We start from the raw sequence: 12,154 nt of genomic DNA on the forward strand, positions 1-12,154 counted from the left end.
GGCCCACCTCGCCCTGCATCCTCCAGCCTGCAGCCAAAGGGAGCTGCAGGCAAGTGCTGGCTGGAAGTCTGCAGGCAGGTGGATGCTGAAAGGCTTCCCACCTCCCACACAGGGACAGTGGCCCCAGCTGCCTGTCCAAACACCATCCACCCCTCCCCAGGGACTGTAATTAGAGCCAAGCAGGGGATGGAAAGACGCCTGTGCAGGGACAAGTCTCCCCGGCATGGGGAGGGGAGCTGGTGCTGATGCTGCTGACATCCATCTTTGGGCTGCTGAGGGGGGGAAAGAGGGGTCAGGCATCACTCCCAGCACATCCCCTGCAGGCACAGCATCCGCAGCTTGTCCAGTGGGATGAAGTGGAACCGAGGGCATTGCCATGCTGCAGGCACCGGATGGCCACCCGTAGCAGGAGACACCCTGAGCAGCCACACGTCCTTCCAAACCTTCCACTGCTGCAGCCCCCCCGTGCAGCTGGTGCCAAGAGGGATTTGCTGGCAGCTGGGCCCCTGCAGCCCCCAGCCAGAGCGCCGCAGCTGCAGACAGAGTGGTGCCGGGCGCTCCTGGGAGGAGGGAAGGCATCCACTCCTTATCTTCGGGCCCAGCAAAAGCTTTTTGGGAAGTGTGTCTTCCAGCAGCATTTCTCCAGTGTGATGGCCAGCCACCACAGGATCCTGAAGACTTTTCAGAGCAAGGATTTTTTTTTTCATGGAGATTGCCAGGTTTAGATCAAACATTTTTTCTGAAAAGTGTTAAAATCTGAGAAGTCTTCAAAGCTTGGTGACTGCATCTAAAATAGTTCTCAATATACCTATCCAAAATCACCCAGAGAAACTATTTCAAGTCACTTTCTTCTTTTTTTATTTTTTTGGGGGCAGGGAAGGAGAGGGAGTTAGTCTTCTGAAACTTGGGAAGGTGGTAAGAATTTAGAACCATTAAACAATCTCCATAGTTTCTGCTCTACACAAGCTACATGGAGTAGGGGCTTCAAGAATCTTGGGAATACAATTCATGGCAAGATCTTACCCTTCCTGGCTTCATGGATTTAAACCCCTCCAGCACACAAGGACAAGGAAGCTTCTAGCAATACTGACAGGAGGGACAGATACTAAGAGCAGCAGCTCCCCATGGCACTGTGAGCAGCGCTCATCCACCATCCTTCCTTTGTCCTTGGCCCCAAAGCCAAACCTCCTCATCTCCCAGCAGCCTACTCTCTGCTCTTGTAGTCACTACCCCATCCCCAAACTCCTCTCACAGCCCTTGCATGTCTCCAGACATTCTTCATCCAAGCACCTCAGTCTCATCCTTCAAACACTTCGCTCAGAGGGTCACCACCAATGCAGCAAGTTAAACTCCTTTAACCTTATTAAAAACTGCATCCACTAAGCATGTGACTGTCTACTCACCCTACCGCAACTCCTTCCCCTTTGCACACTGTACTCTGCAATAAAACCATGGAGGCAGGGATGGGATCAAGCTCTTGAGCTGACGATTTGGGAAGCCAGATCAGAGGGGTTGAACGTGGCTAAGGAGGGCTGAAACAGCACTGAAGAGGCAGCTGTACAACAGTGGGCTGGTGCTGACATACAGTGGTCTTGGCTAGATGCAGCCATCACCTGTCCTGGCTGGACTCATTCCCTAACAAGCAGCCAGAGACCTAGGCCCCTTCATCCAACTCCCCCCATTTCATCAGCTGACATCTCTCCTTCCCAGCCAATGCTATACAGAAGTGACTAAAAGCTGGAAAATCCTTGTGGCAGCACCTCCACAAAGGGCAACTCTGAAGAGAGAAGCCCAATATCCACTCACTGGGAATGAGCTGTGATGACCCTTGAGATCCTGAAGTCCAGACAGGCCCACGAAGGAAAGCACTTGGTGCAGAGATGTGGGATGAAGCTGCACAGTAAATGAAGATGTTCTTGTTCCCTTTTTCACATCTCTTAGAGAACAAAGGATGAAACTAATTTTGTCTGAAAAAAGAAAACATCTAATAACTGATGCAGGATTTGACCCAAAAAAGTCAAATCAGACATAGAAGGGACACCAGTAGCAGGCTGAACTAGGCATCAGGAGGAAAGGAAGGTTTGTGCCTCCACACACAGGAATCTGCCTCTGCCTGACCTGCTTTTTCCCTGCCTGCACCACTCAGCACATTCTGGAGATTGGTTCTTCAAACGCTTGCATCTTCCTGTGTTCCTAGGACAGGCCCAGCAAGCCCTAGTCCAAGTATTCCCAGATGTGGGACTAGCCTGTAACTCTCATTACTGGACAAGAAGTAGCCAAAAAAAAAAAGTAAGATGCTATTGTAGGTCATGTATCCATATTTGTGGCTTGACCGTCACAACAGGAGCAGGTGACTGTCTGCCCTTTGCCTCCACCCAAGTGTCCCTGGACTCCAGCCACAGTGCTGGGACTGAACTGGTTCCACCCTGGTCACTGGCCAGGGATGTCACTGCCGTTTCCTTGCCCCCAGCAATGCCTCCCAGTTGAACACAAACATCATGGCAGGGTGAGATAACTGAACTACCACCCAGACTCTGCAGTCAGAGTATGCTTTCCACCTCCTGCTCCTCTCTCCCAAAGAGATCCCGAGCTCCTAAAGCAGTCCATAGGACCACATGTGGGAGATGCCCATCTGGCAAAGGCAGACCAAGGCTGATTTTAAAAACAATTCCATGGAAGTTTCTAAGTGCATAGAGACGTCCCCCAACCTAGTTTACCAAGCACAAAAATACTGTGACACATGCTGAAAGAGACTCATTGACAATTCCCTTCACTTGAGCAGAAAATGAGGCCAGTATCAGGTCAAGTTTTCTGCCTGGTGCAGCACACCAGCAAGAGACGGAATTTGTTAGAAGGAACCATCAACCTTCTGCAACTGGTGAAGACTTAAGCCAGTGAAAGAAGCCAGGACTGTTGCTCTGGATTTCCCAAAATACCTAAACATTTTCTCACCTCTGACACTTGCAGAATGGTGCGCTCCATGGTACTGCACAACATGTCAAGCTTTTGCTTTCAAAAAACTTAAACTGGGAAGAGCCCTTCTAATGACTCCCCAAATAGAGTGGTTTGGAGGCACCTCCCAGCAGCCCCCTTTGGCCCTAGAAGCAGCAAGAAGGGGTGTGCTGAAGTTAAGCCTCAATAAAATCAATACATCAATTGTACCCCTGCAAGTTCAGGGGGTCAGCCTTCAGAACAAGGGAATCCAGAAGAGAAAATCCAAGAATTCATAGCTGGCAGCTCTCAGGACTGAGGCTGTGCTTTGTTTCCAGCCCGTTTCTAATAGCAAACCAAAGATTTCCTTAGGAAAGCTTTGGCCCTTGTGCCTAAGAGGCTCACTGGATATACTCTCTTCCTTCCAAAACTTACAAACTTGTTTCATGTCTCTCACTGAGTAACCTGTTGGAAGTAATTAATACTAGTGAGGTCAGGAAGGATCATGGAGTTGTTAACAAGTACATTGAGAGAAAAGATTTTAGTCTCCATATCTAAAGAACAAAATCTCATCAGCAAAGGAGCTACTTGCCTCTATACCAATGTGCTGCCATGCCACATCACCACAATGCCTTAGCACCAGCCCTCTCTTTTGGCCTCTTCCTCCTCCTCTCCTTCTTGACCTAACACCGTCCTTCCCAAGGGGAGATTTTAGCTCATTGGGCAGTGACCAGCTTTTATTTCAGATGTTGACAGACACAGAAGTTTATCACTGATACAAATGTAGCTGTGCTCTAACCATCTACAGCCAGCAAAGACAGAGTTGGTTCCACCATGACAGCCTCTTCAAGACTGCACATTCCTGAGTTATGGAGTCCAGGATTAGAGAAGCAGAGATTAGGACAATAAAACGTAGCTGGTCCAAGCAGCAACCAGCATATCCCACTTTCTGGTCTTTCATTTGCCTTGTTTGAGATGTTAGCTTATGCCTTTATGTCTTTACACTCTCAGGTGTTTCCCCCCTCCCTTAAATTAAAGCTAAAATCATCATGCAATTGTTGAACCTCTACTTGGCATTCTGACAACAGTGGGCTTGTTGTCCTTGTTATCACTTGCTGGACAGTTTAACTGGCATAAGTCCAGCAGGTGAGGCAGGACCATGTTATTCACTGAAGACACTGTTACCTGTCACTATGCACGTGAATTTAGCATCAGAGTCCTCGGACACAGCACGGGATTTGATAGTGGTTTCAAATAGTGGCTGTGTTTCCTCCGTCAGCTGAGAAATGATTGCGCAGAAGGTGCTCCTGGAAGATTCAAGAAGCATTTCTTAGAGATAAAAGCACCAGAAAAACCAAAGGGTCCACCTCGTGTCTCATCTCAGCAGCCTGTGTTGTTGTTGTCCATGCCCTCTTCCCTCCCATGATCCCTACACTTGCTCACAAGTCCAGTCCAGTGACAGGGCATTTGACTGATTTCTCCCTCCCAAGATGACTGTCAATTTAAAGTGTCATTCGGGAGCCATTCCCTTTGTCTTAGCCCCTATGGCTATCAGGGCAATGAATGTTGACCCACTGGATTAATGAAGACCCATTTTAGCTCTGGATTATACCAAAACATCTCTTTGGCCAGCCAGCAAACTTAGAGCCCCATCTAACAAAGTCAATTCCCAGTTCTGAACCATAAATGTTTCAAGAGTTCTTCTGTTCACTGGGATTTTTCTTTATTTGTGAAGAATTTGTGTCATTTCAGGTCAAGTGGGAATCGAACATGTCTCCTGAATGCAGCAGCCCTCTTAGAATGAAGAAAAGCTGCCAGCCATGGGACAGCTCACTGAGGAAGACCTGAGTCTGGCTAGCAGCTTTCTGAGCTCAGGAGCTAGCTGGGAATTCCCTGTTTAGCTCCTCACTGATGCAGGTAAGCACTCACACTCCCTACTCCAGGAGTTCAGGCTCTGACCTCAAAGTTCATGCTGGGACACCCAAAAAGCCTGCACTGTCCTAACAGTGCAATCTATAATGCTCAAAAGTGGACCATGGATTCTCCAGGTATTTCAGCACTGTCCAATGAGTGCAATAAATCACCATGTTCATCCAGCACTGCCAACCCTGCTGCAGCATCACTGAGAAAGGTCCCAGAATATCTGAGCTTTCTTAAATAAAGGGAAAAAATTTAATCCCAAATTGGGTTTTCCTTCAGATAATGCTGAGGCTCTTGGAAGGGAAGAGCTTCTTATTTCATTTTTCCCTCTGCAATTAAAACACTACACATTTACAATAGGAGAGGGGACCCCAAGGTCTCAAGTGCAAGGACATTGGGAGAAACAGCAAATATTGCAAGAGAACTGGTAGCTGGCAGCTCATTTATATAATTTTCAGCAGTGAAAGACATTCCTTAAACAAGTGATCAGCTTCCAGAAACATGCAAGGGATGGAACAAATGCCCAAACCACTCCTGACAAAGCTCCACCACGAGCAGAAGGGCTCAGAGTATATGGTGGGGGTTCCATGAGGAGGACCCCAGCCTCACAAGCAGCCCCAGCTTGCAGGCAGGATGCTGGTGCTGCTGCCACTAATGCTCTACCTGCTAAGGAAGCAAACTGGTTCAGGGCAAACCAAAAAACCCCACATTTAGCATGACCCAGCAAGGGTAGGTGCACTGACAGGGACTAAGCATGCATGGCTGAAGGTGTCAGGAGAGCTCCAGCCACAGTGACTGCCTGTTCCATCCACCCTGAAAACTTACCTGGAGGCGGCAGTGTCATTATTTTCCCTCTGGCTTCTTGCTAGAATGGGTTTGTAAGAGATGCAGGGAGATGAATCCCTGAGTAACAACCCCCTGGGATGCAACAGGAACCTCACCCAGCTCCCAGGCACCCTGTGCTGGATGAGGGTCAGGACAGGGGAAGCTCAGGATGTTGCAAACCCGATTCATCTACTGGATGAGGGTTAAAAACATGGTCTGTATCCAAACACATGTGTGGGATGGGGTAAAAAAACCAGATTCCACAGCTCAGACTCTTTTCTGTGGAAATCAATGGTTACTAGGACACTGGCCCTGGCAAGCAACCCTTCACTCAACTGTGGGGCCAGGAAAGGGCTGTGGGAGTCAAAAGCTGCTTCAAATCAGAGCAACCTTTCCAAACTCCAATCCCAGGAAAAAAATGCCCATTTCCATGGAGCAAGGCAGACAATCCAGTACAAGGCGGTTACTGGTAGGGTTTTGATGCTCCCTTCAATACAGATCCCTCACCTCATACCAGTAAATGCCTTTCAGATCCGCATAAAGGGATTTCCCAAGCATCAACCAACATTTCATATCCCAGCAGGAGGGAAACCGGATCAGCATCCTATAATCAAGTGATGCACACACACATAGTGACACTCGGGACCCAGTTTAATCCCAGCACCACGCCACCAGCACCAGCAGGCAGCACCGGGAATAAGTCTGGTCCACTCAGTGCAAATCCCACAACCAGGTGAAATACATATACCAAAGGCTACTGAATGGCTTTGGAAAGCAGCTGTGGTCAGAAGCTGGGGGTTCCACAGGCTTGGCAGATGAATCAGAGACTTGCCTAATGACACTTGGCAGGAAGCCTGGAAGGTCTACTGAGTCTTTCAAAGAAACTATTGTGTTGGTCACAGCAGGATTTGAAGGCTCTGGCACTGTGGGGCTCTCAGCTGACTCACTCCAGCTGCAAGGAGGCTTGTCCAATTCAAACTGCTTTCTAAACCAGTAATTCAGAGTATTCAAGGAACTGGACATAAAGCACTACCCACTTTTTCTCTGGGCCTTCCTGGAGCTGCATCTTTGGGGCAGAAAAAGCCCTGGAGCCTAGAAGAGACCCCCAGCAATTCAGTAGCCTTTTCAATTAAAGAGGGATTTCCATACAAAAGCCTGCTGGAAAAGGAGATTTGAGAAGTATATTCTTCTTGTCATGATTTTCTTTTTCTGACTTTTTGGTTAGAAATCCCAGAGCTGTAGAGGTGTTCCGGAGAGGCCTTTCCCTCCACAGTCATTCTTCCACCTGCCACTCCAGCAAACCAGAAATGCCAACTGATTTCCAAATGTGTTCTTTTGCCAAAGGCAAAGTACAGCTGTACAAGTCATTTTGGGGCAGAGTCCAAGTGAAAGAGGATCCTCACAACCATGGTAGGGGGGAAGAAAATTTTTTCTCTGGATGTCTCAGGGCAGTCACATCCAATTTTTAATGTCACTGTATGGAAGTCTCGCTTTAATATAAAGAAGTAGCTGAACGCCCATCCTTTGGCCAAGAAAGAGGAATATTTCTTGCACCTTAATACAGGAATTATGATGAACATTCACTTTTCTTTCTGCAGTTCAAGCAAGTATTACAGATCAAATCATGCAAAATGAGGCTGTTAGATCACTTCAGGGCTCTCGACTGATTAATTAATTAGTACCAAAGCATTACAGGTTAATTGTGTGCAGACAGATTCAGGAAAGTGTTTGGTCAGAGCAGTTTAATGCAATGTAGTTTTACCTTCCTAAACTGGAGGGAGAGAATCTGCTGCTTGATAAGCTAAGCAAAAAACAGCATAAAAACCATTAGAGAGAAAAGCATGGAAAGGAGCTGAAATAAACAAACCGTTACAGAGACATATTAATGATGAGCTGTTTTGCAGAGGTCAGAGTTCCTATTAAAAGAAGGTACAGCTGCCTTAGGCTGCCTGCCAGGACGAGCAAGCCACACTGTGAATTGAAATCGAAGGCTGTAAAACTGAAATGGTCGTTAACCGCACAGAATCAGTGTCAGGACATTTATACAAGTAGGTTTCCAAGAAGCAGCACCTTGAGCCTTCCATGCACCATCCGCAGCATTGTGCTCAAAGCAGGCAACTCCACCACGGGAGACTTCTGGTTAAACGCAGGCGGGAGTATGGACGAGACCATCCCAATTCTCTGCTGGCAAGCAGGTGGCCTGAGCTGGGTGCCCTCTGTGTTTCCAAGGACAGCCCCTGGGAGAAGCTGAAAACTCTCTGATCACTACACATTGCCTTCCAACCAAATCACTAAGATCTGGCAAAACATCAAAATAAAATAACAGAAGTAGACTTTACAAGAATCTACAGGTTTTGCTTTCTTTGCAGGAACATGTAGTAGCATTAACCAATTCAGGGAATGAAATCAAACACACAAGACATCTGGATGAGCTACTTACCAGTGGTCACCAGCTCTCCCAAAGGAGTGTCTTCAGGGACTCATGCCCTAGCCAAAGGGCCACACTGCTGGACTGTGGCAGCAGCCCCTTGCAGGCTGTAGGAAACAACCTCTGTGCATTGACCTGCAGTCAGGAACAGTTCCTCAAGCCTTGAGCTCACCCACGTGGCAATCAAAAGTCTACAACTAACAGGGACAAGCTAGTCAGCAGCATGTAAGCTCAGTGGTTTAAGTGCACTGAGGTGCATGTTATGCCTATGCAACAACCTCACCATATAGCCTTGGAAGTGACTGCAGCGTAGGCACCCCCTCTGGGATGCACCAAGCCAGACTACCACATCCAGAGATGCTGACAGATCAAACCTTCTCAGCCTCTGTTCTGAAGACCAGTGAACCACCAAACTTCAGTGCTCTAGAATGGTGCTACAGAAGACAGCAGAAAGAACCACATGGAAGTCCACCTGAAGGTGCACCTCTTCAGGTCTCCTACCCCAAACATGTGAGTCCCAGTGATGTGGAAGCCAGCAAGACTCCAACTCTTGCTCTAAAAAAGACCACAGAGAGATTCTGAAAACTGCTCCTGCCAACTGTACATTCCACCTGTGGAGGCAGAACCTCCACGTGAATAATAACGAAAAAAGTAGTTCAGCTTGAAGTCCTGACACTTTCCACAAAAAATGTCCATCAAGGAGAAAAACCTGAAGGGCTCACTGACTCTTCTCCTTCAGGAAGGCAAAGACAGCAGAAGTTTAGGACTGTTGCTCAGGAGCAGCTTTAACCCAACGAACATGGGTGGCACCTGGCCTTTTGGCAGCAGCTTCACCCTCTTCACCCCCCGCCACACGATCCTGGTCCGTTCCCAGCGCCAACTGCTGGTCATGCAGCCAAAGGATATGCAGGCTGGGTGGGATCCAGCTGGGAAAATCAAATGCTCACAGTAAAAGGCTGAGGATCACTCACTCACCTGATCCATCTTTCATATGCTGTGCTGGTCCATGGGAGAAGCCAGACAGAGAAGCTGTGTCCTTTGAGCTGTGTCCTCCTGCAACATCCCTGTGAGCTCCATGCCCTTTCTGGCACAGCTTTGCATTATCTGCCTTACTGACCAGCACCTCACCTTGTCCTCAACACTGTCAGACACCCTCAGAGCTTCCAGAGCTCAAACTGCACCTCGTGCTGCTCTCACCCTGTCCTGGCCTCCTGGGGATCCAGGTTCCTCCTCCCCACACTCCTCCCAAGCACAACCACCCCAAGTGGCAGCTGTATCCCTGGGGTGGTTCTATCCCTTGGGCTGATCCCAGGGGCAGCTGTATCCCTGTGCTCTGGGCTTACCCCAGGCAGCTCTCTGTCTGGAAGCACAACTCACAGGTTTAACTTGTCTCAAAACATTTTTCTTATCACTGCAAGGGAAAAGCATCTTTTCACCCTCCAGGAATACTAAAGACCTTCTTGAGGGAAGTTCCCAAAATCCTTGCTGGCTAGAATGCTAGTGTAGGCAGTAGCGTGGTTTTAATCATGATTTCTTGCATAAGACAAATAGGGATGTGTCTTGGCTTGGATGTAAAGAAAATAGCAAGAGGCAGAACAAAGGTTGCCTGTGCCATGAACCCCTTGTGCTCATGGATGTGATCAAACAGTAAGCACTGACAACGCTTTTTTTTTAATCCCCAGTATTAAGACAACACGGGCTTTATTCACTGCACATCCTGAGACAGTGCTGAACACTGAACTGAGGGTCTCTTGAGGAGCCTTGATATTATCAGAAGAAAAAGACCATCATGTATTAACTGAAGTTTAACCTCAATATGCTAAATTTGCTTTTCAGACTAGAGATTTAAGCCCCAGAGAGCACGATCAAATTGTGGAGGCTACAGCCAGCACAACCCCGCCTGCAGGCAGCTGGCGCTTCACTTCAATTACGTTCCAGCATATCCATGTAGAGCTGCGACAGCACAGCTACATCAGAACCCAATCTACCCTGCTGGAAACAGGGGACTCCTGAGCAGGGCACCAGATGCTCCAGCGTGCCTGGTCTGACTCTCCTGGGACCGGGCTGTCTGTGCCCCAGGCTCCTCAGGGACTTACTAGCACACACAGCACAAGGCTCTGCTAATGAAATGCAGCATCAGCAATGGATGTGTCTCCCTCGAGCAAGCTCAGGGCCATTACAGTTACTGGATAAAGGCAAATGCTCGTGTTATCCTGAGGAACACGTCTAAAGTAGTGAATCAAGGGCTCAAGTATAACTTTTCCTTCTATTGGAAAAGTGGACTTCAAAGAGGTCTGCCCCAGGCATGTCCAGCACCCATGGGATGAAGCCTCCTTCCCATTCATGAAGAGAAGCTCAGCATTTTATAAGCTATTTCTGAAAATACAGAACTGTTCTTAAGTGCTGGACCATAGCATTATACGTTTCTACCACATCCCCTCTACCAGTCTCAGTTCTTCATTAAATTTCATTTTATCATGTGCTTTCAAACTCCTTTGGCTGTTTATCATCCTCTTAAAGGTTTTAGCCCTTCAACTACTCATAATTTTCTTTGGAAGTGAAGACAGCCTTCCCCGTTTTTCATACACTTGCTGAATTTCAGTCTTGCAAGGGCAGGATGCAGAACTGTCAACACCACTCACTTTTTTTAACCACTCAAGTTGATGGTCTGGGCTGGTACATCACCCCACTGGCACTGAAAAGTTAACTGCTTGAAAAACATAGATTTTCAGTCTGGCACCTTTTCCAATCCTCTCCTGCAATCACTCCATGAAATTACTCTCTTTTGGTATTTCTTTACCCTGAGATAAAGAAATCTTTCTCATTCCAGTTCATTCCTCACATGGAAGTGAACAAGAGCTCAGGAGACCCTAAAATAGGCTTAACAGTGGCTCCATCCTCATATAGACAAGCACCTGGACTCGAGCTGCTTGAGCTGCAGCAGTGATCAATATTCCTCAGTACTCTTCCACAGCATGAAAATTGACCTACACAAGCTGTCCAGTGAAGGATAAAAACAGCAAAATATGTCTATGACAGCAAACCTGACAATTCCAAGTTATGTTTTGAGGGAATCAGCACTGCCCGGAGAGCCGGGCAGCCTGTCCATCCCAGGAGCTGGACAGAGGGACTGGCAATTCCCTACAGACACTCCTCCTCACTGGCTCTCTGATCCGTCACATTATTGGGCATGTTTTGGACATGCAGACTTCCAAGTATAAGGTTTCCTATGAACTTGTCTGCCTCCAAGGTTAATACTGCTTGAGACAAATACAAGCCACTCCGAAACCCGCCTCAGCTGTCAGCAGTGAACCCTTTTCAACATTTAAAAGCCAATACTGAGGCTTTCATGTACGCATGGTTGTGCTCACGGCTGCTTTCCTGCCACGTGTCCCGCTCCTTATCAAGCACTCCCTGCACACACAGAACGAGTGTGCTGGTGTTCATACACCATGGCAGGAGCTATCAGCAGGCCCGTGATAAAGCAGCTCCGAGGGTTATGTTGCTGTACAAGACACATTATTATTTCACTGACTGGAAAACAGATGTATTGAGTCTTTGCTTGTCAAGGTCACAGACCGAATCGGTGTCAGAGATGCAGAAATATTGCAATTTTTTCTGCAGGTAATTTACTATTTGCTGAGAAAAACATGGACTTGGGTATAACAATTCAGGGCTAGATTTCATTAACAGAGAAGGTGGAAAACAATCAATTAAGTTACACATTCCTGTATCAGCCTCTGTAATGCTCTGAAGATGGCTCAGATTTGTGTATTTTAACTTGGAATTATTGCTGCCTCTACGGCCCGAGTTAAACTTAGAAAGACATCAAGGAGTGAGAAATGGCAAAAAAAAGCAAAGTAAATATTGGACAATGAGATGCCCAAGAAAGGTGACATCCTCCTGGCAGCTCACTACACGTAGAAAACCAAAAAAAAAGAAAATAAAATTGCCTGTAACAGCCCTTCCATCTTCCACTTCTTGGGACCAGGCAATGCTGTGAAGTGTGAGACTGAGTCAGTGAGAGATAACAACTTCATTCACTCAAAA

At 47.4% G+C, this 12,154-nt stretch overlaps 1 protein-coding gene across 1 annotated transcript in view; it reads right to left on the reverse strand.

The window, feature by feature from the left end:
* ALPK3 (alpha kinase 3) overlaps positions 1-12,154 on the reverse strand; it is a 30,362-nt gene that overhangs the window by 16,026 nt on the left and 2,182 nt on the right. The window contains 1 exon segment of the mRNA XM_017731097.1: positions 4,117-12,154. This exon segment is cut by the window's right edge and continues 2,182 nt beyond it. Within this exon segment, the coding sequence (XP_017586586.1) occupies positions 4,117-4,258 (142 nt within the window). The 5' untranslated portion in view covers positions 4,259-12,154.

Source organism: Corvus brachyrhynchos, unplaced genomic scaffold (genome assembly GCF_000691975.1).
Source record: "Corvus brachyrhynchos isolate BGI_N302 unplaced genomic scaffold, ASM69197v1 scaffold164, whole genome shotgun sequence".
NCBI classification, from domain to species: Eukaryota; Metazoa; Chordata; class Aves; order Passeriformes; family Corvidae; genus Corvus; species Corvus brachyrhynchos.